The sequence below is a fragment of the Mauremys reevesii genome, linkage group 1, assembly GCF_016161935.1.
Source record: "Mauremys reevesii isolate NIE-2019 linkage group 1, ASM1616193v1, whole genome shotgun sequence".
Lineage (NCBI taxonomy): Eukaryota > Metazoa > Chordata > Testudines > Geoemydidae > Mauremys > Mauremys reevesii.
Window position 1 is genome coordinate 260,088,019 of NC_052623.1, and position 16,142 is coordinate 260,104,160.

Genomic DNA, 16,142 nt, shown 5'->3' on the forward strand with positions numbered 1-16,142 from the left:
CTGTGTATGATATGCATAATTGCTTTTTTGGGTAATCTGGACTATAAAACTGTATTTTAAACTGTAGGCAAATGGCTGAAAGGGAGAATTTATTGCAACCCAAGCAGCAGAGGCCCGGGCAACACAGCCAAGAATCTGTGCTGGGCCCTTCCCAAAATTGAGAGGCCTAGGGTCATGGATTTCATAGACCTCAAAGGCTAGTTTTGGGCAGCTGAGGGAGGGTATGTGTGTGGGCAGGGCTGGCGGGAGAACATTGAATAATACTTGATCTTTATGAAAACATATTGACACCTAGTCCTAGTGATCAGTTTATATTTTATCTTTGCAAGGATAATGGTTAGAACAGAGATTTTATTTAAATGGGAATTTAGATTAATTTAGGAGATTTAAAAGTGCTAGGGTAAATCCACAGAGTTAAGTAGCCTCAGAATCCAGGAGTGTCCTCGTCAAATGGCCCTGTCCTTTCTACATGGTCACTTTCCTGTTTTCCTGAGGGAAGATGAGCTTGGATTTTGCCCGTTCCTAGCTTATACAAGTTTTGAAAGTCTTTGTCCCTTTTCGTGTTTTGCCTAAAGATGGTAAAACGATTTTGCCTCCTATTTAATAACTAGATTAATGGGAGAAAAAACATAAAAATTATTTAAAATTTTAATGTTAAACCTGTATTGGAGGGGAATGAAAACTAGTTTATAATCTTTCATTGGGTTACCATAATGCTATTTTGCTTTCTGCCTGCCACCAAAATGCTCACGTCAGTTGGAATTTAAATCTTTTTCTTATCCAATTTACAGATAATGCTGAAAGTCTTAAGATGCTAGACTTTTAATTTCCCCCTCACTTAATACTATTTGGGAGGAGGGGAGGAACTGTTGGAGCATCTTGCTTCATAAATCATTAGGTTTAGGCCTTTGTAAAAATGTGAGTCTAGATTTTTGACCTAAAGATTGGTGGGGATTCAGCGTCCCTAATACTGTGTAAACTATAGTGAAAGTCCAAAAGTCACTGGTTTCATACCTGGTCCAAGAGAGAGACTACTCTTTGAATGAAAGAATATATATATTTGACTGAATTGTTACAAATAATCAGTAACAATCATCAAGGTATATTTAAACATATCACAGAGATTGCAAGTGTCATCTTGTCTAAGGAGTGAGAAGAGACAAGATAACCCAGCTGGAATAGGTGAGGACTTACCAATAGGAAAAAAAAAACATTTTGACTAGAATTCGAATGGTAGTCTTATTTTAACTTGAAGTAATACCAACATAAAGAGCATAACAGATTTTATATTATGACTACATAAGTAGGTACCCCCACATTGATGAAGCTTAAACCCAATGACAATTGACATTTTTAAAAATCTTGAAAGCCCATATTTTCTAAGAAATCTTCTAAAATTGTGTCAACTGTTTGCAGGTGCAAGTAGAAATTAGACACCTAACTACCAAAATTAGTCCTGCAATCAGATGAGTATCTAATTAAACTCTGTACTTGCAGAATTGCAAGTGCAATTTAGGGGATCAGGTTGAGATCCTTTCACAAACTTAGCTAGAGTATAATGAATTCTCAGGGCTCCTTAAAAAGATAATTTAGGTCCTGTTTTTACTTCCTATCCAATTCCTTTGGGTGACATACTCTGGAGAATTAATCTGATTCTGTACTCAAGACATTCAGATCCTTTATTTCCTCTAGAGTTTTCACTACTTTACTTTTCTTCTGTCATGATGCTAGACAATGGTTAGCATAGTTACCCAGAAATTTAAAATAGATTTAGCAATGGTCCAGATAAGGATTACTCAGCCTGCTCTTAACTAGGATGATGCTACTGTTGCCTCCAAGTCGGAAGTATACTAGATTCTCATTTAGAAGTTCATATCAAGGTTAAATGGATTAGGAAGGGTCCCAAGTAGAGATACTACTGATCTTTTCTTTCTGAAAGTTATCTAAGTTTTTTGTTTTTTAAGTTTAAAAATTCATTTCCTTTTTTGGCTTTGTGAGCAAGGCTTTTAAGCTCAAAATGGAACCTTCCTTAAATATGGTCCTAGTTGGAAGGCCTTGTCTTGTGGATTCCTGGGATGGGTCTAAATATGATGCGTGATTTGTTCTAAACAAACTGGTTCACAAGTGCTATAATGGGATATAATGAACAGGGCTTAAGAGCAGCTATCTCACCATACTTTCATTTTTTCCCCCCTTCTACATTCCCCTCCATGACAACCTCCTGTCCTAACTTAGTTTAAAAGAAGTTTATTATTTTCAGTTGTCAAAATTCTTCCCTTTTCTGGTTTGACTGAGACCACTGGCTGGTTTATGTGGATGTGTACCTGTTGTGTGAGGATTTATTTAAAGTGGGTTATTTCCTGTCTCTCAGCCCGACATCTACTCATGAATATTCAGTCTATCCATATAATGTATAATTTGTTATCCAGATACACTCGCTAACCTTTAATAAACACACTTGGAAAAGAAATATTATCAATCTTGATTACAATATATGTGGTACAGCCAAATTCTGCCCTGTTACACCTGTCAGCTCCCACTGAAGAGGGATTGTACGAGAGTAACTGAGGGCAGGATGTAACAGACAGTTCCTACGTAGGGGTAGAAGAGAATTAATTTTCATGATTTCCTATGGGTTTTTATCTATTTGATATAAACATCTTGTAACCTTTGACTTTGTTTCTTCCCGAACAATTTTTTGTGTAAAGTATGATTGGTAAGAACTAGGGGGCAAAAATGTGACCTGGACTGAAACTAGATTTGGGGATGTATGAGGAAAAGTAATCATCAGTAAGGACTAGTTTCAAAGTGGTACTGATTTTCTGAAAGCTAAATCTCCCCTCTGAGATGAGACCACTATCATGGCAAGTCCTGCTAAACTAAAACCCAGTAATGAATGATCAAAAACAACCCCCAATCAATTTAAAACAAGAACTAAATAAATGATCAAAGTCTACATTTAGTAGACAGTTCTTCTTCTTTCTTAAGAGAACCATTTATTTACTTGGGAGAGATTCTGCAAGGCACAAATGGCAGTTACCATAGGTGTCTGCCTGCCATTTGAGCCTTGGAAAAATCTCCAACTTTGTCTATTTAAAAACTAAAACTTCTGTTATAAGTAGAAAATGCACTAAGTAATTTTGTTATTTGCATAGTAACTGAAATTTGAGATACAAATATAACCAGTACTCTAAATACCTAGGAAGAAAATAAAATTTAAAGTTAATCATCTAATTGACCTCGGAGAATTTGAATGAAACACTGAACTCTTTTTTTTTTTTTAAGACGCTCTTTTTTGTTCGGGTTCTGAGTCCATAAACATGGATAGAACCATTCCTACTAATTATGTGCACCTCTCTCAATTTTGAGGTGAGAAAATTTAAGTTTATTAATCTTGATGCCACTTTAGATAGCTGTATCTACCTAAACTTTTAGTTTTGTAAATGAAAGCACAAGTGTGAGGCTGCATAGATTCTGTTTCAGTGATATAAACTGGGTGATTCATTTCAGATTTAGTGCAATTTACACTGCTAAAACTGAAAGAAGACTTTGGCCTGTCTATGGTAGTCTCTTAGCAAAGTACTGCTCTGAAAGCTTTTCATGCAGATAAAATCTGTAGTATGATCGATTTTGGCTAATAGTAAGTAATCTAGAACTGACAGTATTGATATTTATGCATCTGTTCCAGGCACCGTTTTGGGTATTCCTCTTGTGTGCATTAGGACTCTTTGTTTACCAGTCCCTGGATGCTATTGATGGGAAACAAGCCAGAAGAACAAATAGTAGTTCCCCCTTAGGGGAACTTTTTGACCATGGTTGTGACTGTATTTCCACAGGTAACTTTATTTCTTCATTTTTAAAACTCAGGTGGGAGGAGGGGATTGGGAAAAAAACTAAATCCTAGTAAGATATAGTCTGGCCTAATGGATAAAAACTAGACTGGGACTTCGGAGTCCTAGATTCTCTTCCTGGCCTGCTGGGTGACTATGAACAAGTCACTTTGCCTGTTGGTGCCTCTTTTTTCCATCTGTAAAATGGGAATAAGACTACTAACCTCATATGTAAAGCTCTTTGAGATCTACTGATGAAAAGTGCTGTATGAGAGCTAGGTGGTTATTACTTACTAACCTAGGGAGAGGGAAAATATTTTAGAAGTGGCCCTGAGACATGTATAATGCATGTTACCTAGCTCTTGCATGTGTACATTGAGAGTATGAAGTGAGTGTGTTCCCGCCATTGAATCTGATCACTTTTTGTAAGCAATACAGTACATTCAAAGATTTCCTGGGAGAGAAGTGCAGTATCTCCAGGCAGTAGGCACACCATCCTTCAAGCTTTTTTTTAACATTAGTGTCTACAGTATGCATTTCCACTAGAGCTGAGATGACTAATACAAGTAACAATAAGGAATTCAATCTCTCCTGACATGGTACTGTAGTTCTAACAATTTTTAAGTGTGTTTACTTTTCCTCACTTCACTTTCATAGTTCCTGGTTATGTTGACATGACTCAATCTTTCTAATTAGAAAAGATTTCATTTCTTTTTAAGAAAGAAATTAAAATGATGGGCTAGATTGTTTGCGTCCATCAAAAAACAAAACAAACAAAAACATGCAAGTTCTTGCGTTTCTCTGCCCTGAAGTGATGCTTTTCTGAATTGCTGTCCAAGAGACAATTTTTAATTGGCTACTGCTTAATATCTTAATATATTAATAGTCCACTTTTGTTGTTGTTTGTACTACAAACCTTAATTCATCTTGGCGATTTAGCATCAAATTAAAATTGAACTTCAGGTATTTATACTGTATCTAGCATCTTAGATACCTGCGTGTTTGAGCCACATAAGTAGTGAAGCCAGCCTTCAGTTCTTCTGTCAAGTAAGTTATGACAGATGTTTGATTAATCCAGTAAATAGGCCTTGGTATGTGTGAGGGCCCCAAGTCTAGGGATTGGGTCCTGTTCCTGGGGGGATAGGGTGTCGTGGGGGTGGGGCTTTGCAGAGCCCCCCCTGCAGCTCTGGTTACATGGGGCTGGCTGAGCTCGGCTCCATGCTCTGGGCCTTGTCTGCTCCATCTGGGTCAAATTTGTGAGTGGCGTGACCTGGCGCACAGGGTCACAGTGCCCCATACTCATATTTGAGCTGGCTGCCTTCCTGTCGTCATGATGGAGGAGCAGTTGAGCCAAACCTGAGTGGCACTGTGACCCCATGCACCAGGCCACAACAGTCTCACGGGACTGGAGCTGCTATGTGATCCTTTGAAACATTCCAGTGACCCAGTTTTGGGTCACAACCCACAGGTTGAGAAACCCTGATCTAAATCTAGTGAGACAAGGAACACTACAGTGAGTGCTTAGCTGTGCATGATGTAGTTAAGGTTATCCAAGAGTTCATTTTCTCCCTGTTTTCACAATATTCCAATTATCTGAAGATGTTGAGATGAAATTCCCTATATTGGTCTGCACTTGATAATGATGTGATGTGTGGTTTTGTTTTTAAATAGACCTCAGGGAAAAAGTTTATTCTAAAATGTAAAACCTATTTTTACAGTAGTTTGTAACTCTCACTATCACTACCTTATAACAATGTTACCCAACATGTAGGCATGCCTCCCTGGTTGTGGGGTGGGGTGGGGGAAGCTGAAAAGGTATACCTTAATATGGGTGAGCCTCTAACACCACATTATGGGGCTGTTCATTTTCCTGAAGCTTCAAGTTTGGGAAATGCTGTCCAACAAGTCACTATACTATTGATGCTGTTGCAGTCAAACTTTGTCTAGTGTTTATCTTTAAAATTGCAAGTAGTATAATTATTTATGACTAACTATGCTTATCTCTGCCTTTCAGTTTTTGTTTCCATTGGCGCCTGTATAGCTGTTCGACTGGGAACGAACCCTGACTGGCTGTTTTTCTGTTGTTTTGTGGGGTCGTTCATGTTTTATTGTGCTCACTGGCAGACATATGTATCAGGCATGCTAAAGTTTGGAAAGTAAGTAGAACTCTTTTCAGAATTGTGTCAAATCCAAAGATCAAATATGTACATCTCATTTCACCTTCCACCCATCCTTCCCTTCTCCTCTCTCCAAAAAAAAAAAAAAAAAAAATTCAATCTCTGTTTTATCTGAAGTTCATATCTGGTCCAGGACCTGAAATTCATATCAAAACTGACATTCCTTTTTACAGTTGTCAGATGTCCCTGAGACCTCTGTACAGTTGCTATTGATTTGCAATACATTAAACACTATTTCCAGTAATGGCTTCATAAAGTCACTGTTAGTCATTGGGGTGCACAGTGCTTCCCAGAACTCCAGGAGCACAGTGGGCACTTCACCTCACTTCTCCATTGTTTGAGGAGGGTGCAGAATGTACTCTTCACTGAGCCTATCCAGGGGGTACGTGGCCCTGTGCCTTTCTACTTTGGGGAGGCTAGTCCTGGAAGTGATGTTAACCGTGTATAGTCCTTACAGTCGAGTATACAAGGACCACACTATGTCCACTCAGTACTAATTCTTGTTCAGCTAATCACTCAGACAAACAAGTTTGTTTAAATTTGCAGACGATAATGCTGCCTGCTTCTTGTTTACAATGTCACCTGAAAGTGAGAACAGGCATTTGCATGCACTGCATGGCTGTAGTAGCTAGTAGTCATAGAAAGAATATCAGGGTTGGGTTGGAGGAGGAGATCTCAGGAGGTCATCCTGTCAAAAAAAACAAAACAATTCCAATTCCCAACTATCAGCCCCCACTTTGTCAAGTCCCCCCTGAAAAAAAATCTCTAAGGAAGGAGATTCCACCGCCTCCTTGGGTAACCCATTCCAGTGCTTCACCACTCTCTGAGTGAAAAACTTTTTCACTCAATCCAACCTAAACCTCCCCCACTGCAACTTGAGACCATTGCCTTTTGTTGTCTGCCTGCCACTGAGAAGAACAGCCCCCCCCCATCCTCTTTGAACCCCCTTCAGGTAGTGAAAAGCAGCTATCAAATCCCCCTCATTCTTCTCTTCTGCACCCCTCTCTCTCCTGCTCTGCTCCCTCCAGTCTCCTCTGCTCCTCTGCTTAGTTGCTTTTTTCCTTCCCCTTTTTCCTCTTGCTGGACACAGGCCCAAAACTGAATAGTCACACAGTAAACACCCTCACCCAGATCAAATGAGTGAGTCTTAATGTGCCCCCCAGTCTGCTGGCAATGCCTGGTCTTAGCCTTCCCAAAATGCGTTAGCCCAGTGGCAACAAGAGCTTCACACTGTTCAATATCCCTCGTCTTCTTTAACAGCCAGGTCCACTGTTTTCTCTAGGTGTCTTCCTCAGTCCTAGTCAGTTAGTCTATAACAGTGAGTGAGTCTCAGTGTCCCTATCTGCTTCTGTCCTTCATCTGTCCTGGACTCTTTCCTTGTCTCTCTTTTTCTCAATCATCTTCTTGTTTGTCTAGATCCTCCTCCTATCCTCCTCTGTATGTATCCCCTACCACTCCTCCCTCCTTAGTCTCATCCCAGTCCAGTGTTGCAGTCCATGCCACCCTTCAGATCATTAATGAAGTCCATGAATATCAGATCCCAACTTCCAGCCCTCAGGGCCTCAGGGCACTCCACTTGAAAAAACTGCACTGCACTGACGATCAGCTACTGAGCCAGCCCTGCCTATCCTCCCTACAACATATCCCTAGCCCAGTTAATCACTTGCCATCCAATAATTAATTTTTAATATTGCTAACTTGAATACTGTGAAACTCAAGGTCAAACATTGCTCAAAAAACACCATCAACATACCTCCCATCATCCTCTTCCCCATCATCCTCAGATCTAGTCTAGGTTATAGCTAGGTTAGTCAGGCATGGCTAGTGAATCCATTCTGACCCTCTCCTGATCACTTTCCTCTCCTCCTGCTCCTTCGCTGATTTCCTTTTTGATTCCTTGAGCTGGAGAGTGCTGCAGGAGAGGAGGTGCTAGGCAGAGTGGGAGGAAGACGAAAGAGAGGGAAAGAAGAGATGGAGAGAGGACAGAGATAGAATTGAGATGCGATCCATATATCATTGCCCCTTCCCCTACTGACCTAACCTCCATGCACCATGTTCTGCTGAGTGATATCCAAAGCAGTTTGATAACCAACATGTAAAGCACATACAACCAACGCATGTTCATTTTCATCATCTGAGTTTTTTTTTTTCTTTTTTTGGTTTTGGTTTTTTCTTTTGTTGGTTTGGGTTTTGTAGTTTTTTCCTTCCTGATCTTTCTTGATCTTGTCCAAAAAGCTCTCCTCTCATTTCCTCGGCACTTCAGGATTTTGCACTTTCAGATTCTGTTTTAGCTATCTTTAGAAATTTCATATTGGTTCTTTCTATTTTCTTAAATTTTTTTTTTTTGTCAAAAGTGTTTTAAAAACGTTTTTAATCATAATCATCATCTCATCATGCATCCGACACTACATATATGGCACATCAAAATGCGGTAAAACAGAAACAAGAGCAGGAGACATACCTCAGGAGAGAAGGAGTTCAATTTTTTTTTTTTTTTTTTTTTTATTTTAAGCATGCATCACATGGCATGGATATGGTCCCCTGAAGCAAAAAAATGAAGATGAATCTTTGATTTATTAGCACATAATCTGGCATATCTGCCAGCTACACAGTACCACAACATGCTGCTTTTGCTTTTTCAGGTGACATTGTATTTAGTAATTAGCAAGTGCATTACCTCTCGTGTAAAAAAAAAAACTTATTCTTCTCTGAGCGCGATTGAACAAGAAGAGTAGACTTGGTGGACTTGTAGGCTTTTGAAGTTTTTTTTTTTTTTTTTTTGTTATGCAACAAAAAAAAAAAACATTTGTAAGTTGTTTCATGATACAGAGATTTCAATTTCATTTCAACAAGTATACTGTGTAGCAAAAAAAATATTTCTTTTTATCATTTTTACAGTGCAAATATTTGTAATATAAAGTGAGCACTGTACACTTTGTATTCTGTGTTATAATTGAAATAGATATATTTGAAAATGTAGAAAAACATCCAAAATATTTAATAAATTTCCATTGGTATTCTATTGTTTAACCGTATGATTAATTGCGATTAATTTTTTTGAGTTAATCACGTGAGTTAACTGCAATTAATCGACAGCCCTAACTAGTATACTACATTGATGAGTCTTATGAGTACCTGCATAGATTAGTCCATTTTATAAGTACATATTGAAGCACATAACAGCAGACACTCTCGAAAAGGATTTATTTAGGTACTCTGCATGTTCTGTATCATTTAAATATACATTTCCCCTTAGAGTGCAAAAGTGCGTGCAAATGCTAAATGTCAGTTCTTTCATATTACAATTTTAATGACTCTCTCTTTTTTGCAAATTTTGAGTTATTTAACTGGGAGCAACTCTTATATTTTTCTCAACTTGTAAGTACAGAGCTGATGAAAGGGGTCTGAATGAAGATACTGGAGTCTATATAGCTCTGTCCACAGTAGCAGAGCACAAATGGTGGCAGTGGAAGCTTTTCTACCAATTCAGGACTAAGGGACATTGGCAATCTTCCCTCTAAAATGAGAAGATAATTTAATCTTCTCCCCCTTCTGTTCTTGGTCCCCTTTGCTGAGACTGCCAGCAAGGGCTGTGATTTTTCTGTGTGATGTGGGTAGCTATGTACTAGATCGCTTCATAGCATTAAATGATGATCAGATGGGGAATGACATTTGGACACTACTAACCTAGGTTGGATTAGAACTAATGGCACAATCTCGCTACCAGTGGTCTGAGCCAACCAATACCCTGAAGAGCAGACAGACATTCATGTGAAGTTGCAAAACTGAGATCCTTTTAAATGGTGCTGATGCACATCCTTGTCTTTTTTATATTCATAGTTCTTTTGTCCTACGAATACACATGACAACACTGTTTGGCAGTCTAGAGGAACTAGAGTCTATTTAAACATTTTAAATTTAACTTCACATATATGGTGTAAGTTCTGTGCACATAAGCTTTGTTCATTATGTAACTGACATATAGTAAGTGCTAGTAGCTTTCAGACATGGATCTTCAAGCACTTTGTAAAGATGGGCATTTATTACAGATGACGAAATGCAGGGAGAGAGAGTTGAGTTGAATACCTCAGGTGAGTCATTGAGACAGGGTCAGAGTTGGCAGTGAACCCAAGTCTTTAAACATAATATTTCCACTGCTGTGTGTATTAAGAACTCTTAGCACAAAAAGATAGATTGGCTTTGCTACAATAATGACTTACAGTAGTGAAGTAGTCTTTAAATATATTATGGTACAGGGTATTTCCCCAGGTAAGTGTGTGTCAATAACAAAATCCTTTACATGAGTCCCAAAAATTTACTTCGAGCGGCAGTATTCTTTATACAAATAAAGTATAAGGCAAAAACTGGCAACACAGACTTTGCAAGGTGGAACCCGTTCGGATCTTTTTGATTCTACACGTATTGTTGACTTTGCTGTATGTTCAGGGCCTATGTGGTTTTAGGTTCTTTTTAGGGTTTAAAGGGTGAGTGGGTATTACCTTGTAAATGGGGTTTTAAGTCTGGTCTACTTTAGTGTTTAATTGGCATGTCTGCTCTCTATCTTACCTAGCACTTTTGTTTGGCAGGGTATTCAATACAAAGATCTGGTCCCAACCCTAAGGAGCCTTGAATGGCAAAAGCAATGTTCAGGAGATCATTACATTTTATAACTTTGTCCTTCTAATAAAGAATTGTTGATATTATCTCAATAGTTTGTTGTATGCGTTCAAATGTTATCTCCAAATTAAAACTTCTCTTCATTCAAATAAGAAAAGACAGTGAGTACAGATAACTCTGGACAGGTCTGTACAAACTTTGGCAGTGTAAACATTGCTAGTTTACTATAGATTAATTTTTAAAAAATCATGCCATCCAGAAATTTATACACATGCTCTATTAAAGGCTACTTCATGGGTTTTGGGTAGAACTAGAGAGAATCTCTCTTCCCTTCTCAGTGACACCCATTGGAAATCGTCCAAATTTTAAGCCAAATAACAAACCAGAGTTTTAAAGATTGGAAGACCCTTGGAATGCATACTGTTGGCCAGCTGTTCACTAAAGGAACTTATTTCGAAATCAAAACTAACTGGCCAACTCTCCTACTGGTACCAATACCTTCAAGTTAGGCACTGTTTCTCAAGTTTCTAGAAGAGTTATTCTTCTTTGAGTGCTTGCTCATCTTGATTCCATGCTAGGTGTGTGTGTGTACCATGTGCACAGTTGCCAGAGATTTTTCCCCTCAGTGGTATCTGTAGGGCCCACTGTAGTGCCCCCTGGAACCCTACGCACATGTGCTGGTATAAGGGGCACCACCAGCTCTGCAACCTCCCGGTTCATTCTTACTGCCCATGATGGCTGCTTGGAATGATCTTCTTGCTCCTGCAAGGCTTCCCTAACAGTGGTTTAGACTCTGATCTCTATTGTGTATAGTTTTTGTAGTTAGCAAATTTAGTTACCAGTCAGTCTTAGTGCATGTAGTATAGATAGCAGTCCCAGCTGTAGAGGGACATCCATCCCAGGGCTGTGCATGCCATGTACCTCCTTGCCTGTGAGTAATCCACATTTGGCCTGTCTAAAGTGCTCAGGGAAGCTCATGTTGAGGAAATGTGTAAGATCTGCAGGGGCTTCAAACTGCAGACTCAGAAAGACAGATATTCGCTTCAAGGCTCTATTAATGGAGGCAGCCCTCAAGACCATCCTCGGAGCCATCTTGCTCCAAATCGGGGCCGAGCACTTCAGCCTCCATGCAAAGTGCTCCACCAGCAGTGTGCTCTTCCCGGCATCGTTCTCCATTCCCAATGCTGAGGAAGCAGCACAGGGAATAGCGTGCTGAGAGAGGGCATTCTCCGGTGCCAAAGAGGGGAGCAACTGATGTAGTGAGACCCATGCCGGGCCACTCGTCCTCCCTAGAGCCACAGTTGGCTCTGGCAACTCTGCTTAAGCACCGAGCCTGGTTCAGGATCCGACTCCAGGGAGCGGTTGTGGTACCTTGCACTTGTGGGCCCCCTCAACTCCAGAGGCTTTTCAGGCTGCAAAGGACTTGATGTCTCTCCCAATACCGCCCACTCCCCAAGATCCTGTACCAGCCAGGGCTACCTTGGACAGAAGGACACAAGAGGCGGAGCGCTCCTTTGCAACACCAGCCATAGAGGTGCCTTCCAGAAGAAAGCCCTCCATGGCCCCACGGCAACAGTCCCTGACCTGATATCAGTCACCGAACCCCTAGCGCTGCCTGGAGGCAGAATCGGAGACCACGGAGGACCTGTACCCGGGAGACGAATCCTCTTCAGAGTCTGAGATGGGATCCTTCGCCCGCCATAGTACTGGTACCCATAGGTGCGGACTCTCTGGGCTGCAGCCCCCCATCAGCTCCTCCCAGTACTTCCCACCCGCTGTGACATGCAGGAGGTGCTGGGGGGAGTAGGTGGAGGAGTGGGGGGAGGGTGTGCTCGTGGACTCGGGTGGAGGCAGGAAGGGGCAGGGACTTGGGGGAAGAGGTGGAGTGGGGGCGGGGCTTGGAGTGGAGCAGGCATTGAGCATCCCCTGGGAAAGGACAAAGTCAGCACCTCTGATGGTACCTGACTTATGCACCAGACTTCAGTACAGGCCCTGCAGCCAGTGCTTGGCCACCAGGACATTGGCCCATCCAGTGACAGTATTGGAATCCATGACGGTTTCCCCTGGCTCCGGGCCCCCTTCCCAGCAGTTAGACTCCATCATGTCCAAAAGACAAGCCACTGCATCGTCCCAACTGGCACCAGACACTGACTCTGGCACCAAAGTCACTGAAGTGGTCGCAATGGAGGTGGTACAGATGGAGAAGGAAGGACCAGCCCCTCCTATGGCATTAGCTGCCTCCTCTGCCTCATCTAGGGACGAAGTAGCAGGCCCTTCTAACCCACTCCTGCCAGATGATTTCAGGGCCCCTCAGGAGCTCCTGAAATGAGTCACCACAAAGTTGGGGCTGGAAGTAAAGGAGCTAAATGAGTCCATACAGAGCCTGATTGATATCCTGGCCACAGTGGCTTCCTCCAGAATGGCCCTCCTAGTCAATGAGGTGGTGTTGGGACCAGTCAGGGCTCTGACAGATCCCTTCCTCTCTGTCCCCCACCTCAAAAAGAGTGGAAAAGTAGTACTACATACGGGCCAATGGGTTTGACTTCATGTATTCACATCCCCTTACCCTCCCAAGGTCCCTGGTAGTGTCAGCTGTGAACGAGAGGGACAGACAAGGTCAGTCCATCACCACCCCCAAAGAATAAAGAGGCTAAGACACTATATCTGTTCGGAAGAATGGTTTATTCCACGGGCAACCTCCAGCTCCGTATCTCTAACCAGCAGACATTGTTGGGGAAGTACGATTTTAACCTGTGGGACTCAGTGGCCAAGTTCAAGGACATCCTGCTGCAGGAGTTCATGGCCATCCTGGAGGAAGGCAAGACAGTGGCCAGGGCCTCCCTCCACGCAGCTCTGGATGTGGCTGACTCTGCAGTCAGAACGATGGCATCGGAAATCACCATGAGGTGCTGTTCGTGGCTCCAGTCACCAGGCCTTTTGCACAAAGTGCAGCAGTTAGTCCAGGACCTCCCCTTTGAGGGTACCTCTCTGACCTCAGAGCAGACGGACTCCACAACTGCACTGCCTCAAAGACTCGAGAGCCATGCTCCACTCTCTAGGTCTGGACAAGCTCCTGGCCTCCAGGAAGCATTTCAGGCCTCAATAGCCTTCCAAATTTATGGGGCCTCCCAGGCAGGAATCCAGTAAGAGGGAAGGGCTATAAGAGCTGTCAGCCCCTACCTTCTACCTCAGCCTCAGTAGATACCCGAGTGGGTCGACAGGGCTTTTGAGGGTACACCCGAGGATGGCATGCTAGATTCGATTCAGAATCCATTCCCCTTTTTGGTTTTAGACCACCTATCGCCCTTCTGCACTGTGTGATCCTGCATAACATTGGACCATTGGGTGTTCAGTACTGACACAGTTGAATACACCCTGAGTTTTTCATCTCTCCCTCCCATTCCCCAACCCCATCTCTCTTCACGGACCTTTCTCACAAGCAACCTCTCATCTAGGGGCTGTAGAGGAAGTGCCAAGGTTTGAGAGGCAAGGGGTTTTACTCCCAATTAAAATATTGGGAAAGGTAAAGGGGCCCTATGCCCATCCTGGACCTGTGTCACCTCAACAAATATCTCAAGAAATGGAGGCCAGGGAGACCATGCAGAACCTCAGTCATTCCTTCCCTGGATCCAGGAGATTGGCACACTGCCCTCAATTTAAAGGACGCTTATTTCCACCTTCCACAGACATTGGAGATTCCTCTGGTTCATGGTGGGCCAGTGCCACTACCAGTTCACTGCGCTTCTTTCAGACCCATGGATTTTAACAAAGCATATGGTAGTGGTTGCAGCCTGCCTGAGATGTCAAGGTGTACAAATCAACCTGTACCTTGACAATTGGCTGATCAAAGGCCACTTGTAGGCTGAGGTTCAGCCCAGCATTGGCATAGTATGGGCCACTTGTTGGACACTGGGCCTGTTAATAAACTCACAGAAATCGACACTAGTCCCGGTGCACAGAAGAGAGTTCATAGGGGCAGTGCTTGACTCCATTCAGGCCAAGGCCTACCTGCCAGAGGCCTGGTTCCAAACTGTTAGATCTTATCACCCGTGTCAAAGATCACCCACTTATCACCACCTGGGTGTGCCTCAAACTGTTAGGTCACATGGCAGCATGTACCTATGTGGTGTAGTACACGTGGCTGGTGTCAATCTACTCCCAGGCAAACACAACTTGGACTCAGTTCTCATGATTCCGTCAGCCGTCTTAGCTTCTCTGATTTGGTGGGCAGAGCTGCGTTCAATGACGAAAGGGGTGCCTTTCACTGCCCAGTCCCCAACAGTAATCTTGGTTTCACATGCATCAAACCTGGGGTGGGGAGCCAGCCTCAGTAGACTTGGAACCCAGGGACTCTGGTCTCAGGAAGACCTCTCCCTGCACATAAATGTCAGGGAACTCAGGGTGATAAACGTGGCCTACCAGGCGCTTCTTCCCCTGCTCTCAGAAAGGTCATGCAGGTCTTGACGGACAATGTGGCCTCAGTATTTTATGTCAGCAGACAAGGGGGAGCTCACTCAGACCTGTGTCGAGAGTCCCTCCAACTGGGACTTCTGTATGAACCACACTGTTCGCCTCGAGGTGGCACACCTCCCGGTAGACTGGAATATGTTGGTGGATCATGTCACCACAAGTGGTCTCTTCACCCAGACGTTGCCAGAATTATCTTCCAGAAGTGGAGGGACTCCCTAGGTGAACCTGCTCAACACCAGACAGAACAGGAAATGCCACTGGGTTCTGTTTGATGACCGGGCTCAGCAACGGCCCCCTGTCTCCTGGGCAGGCGGACTGCTGCATACTTTCCCACTGATTCCCTTGGTACACAAGGTGCTCCTAAAGATCAAGAGGAACAAGGCGAAGGTTATCATGATAGCTCCGGTGTGGCCACGCCAGCACTAGTTCAGCATGCTTCTGGACCTCTCGGTAGCAACTCCACTAGAGCTCCTACCCTGTCTGGACTTGATTTTGCAAGACCATGGCTGGTTGCTTAACTAGACCCTCGCTATACCTGACAGTGGCTTCTGCACGGCTGAACCCTGAGAAGCAGACCTGCTCAGATTAGGTAGCAGGAAACCCTCCACCCAAGCTACCTACTTTGGTTAAGTGGAAACATTTCACTTGTTAGGCCTCTGAATGGAATTTTTCTCCATCTCTGTCTCCCTGCAGTCCATCTTGGACTATTTGCTCCACCTGAAGCATCAGGGTGTAGCTCTGCCATGGGTCAAAGTTCACTTTGCAGCCATCTCAGCCTTCCATCCTCCAGTCTAGGGCAGATCAGTCTTCTCCCATGAGATGATGATGATGATCAGGTTCTCAAAGGTTTGGAAAGATTCTACTCTCAGGTTTGTGACCCGATTCCCCCATGGAACTTAAACCTGGTCCTGACAAAGCTCACGGGGGGCTCTCCTTCAAGCTGTTGGCATCTTGTTCCTTATTGTTTCTTCGGTGGAAGGTCACCTTCCTGGTGGCGATTATAACGGCCAGAAGGGTCTCCAAAATCGAAACCCTGACAGCAGGATTA

At 43.0% G+C, this 16,142-nt stretch overlaps 1 protein-coding gene across 1 annotated transcript in view; it reads left to right on the forward strand.

Annotated features, from left to right (window-relative positions):
* The window catches only part of CHPT1 (choline phosphotransferase 1), a 40,300-nt gene that overhangs the window by 11,785 nt on the left and 12,373 nt on the right, over positions 1 to 16,142 (forward strand). Inside the window, exons 2-3 of the mRNA XM_039483647.1 lie at positions 3,689 to 3,836; positions 5,845 to 5,986. Of these exons, the coding sequence (XP_039339581.1) occupies positions 3,689 to 3,836; positions 5,845 to 5,986 (290 nt within the window). The remainder of the gene's footprint in view (positions 1 to 3,688; positions 3,837 to 5,844; positions 5,987 to 16,142) is intronic.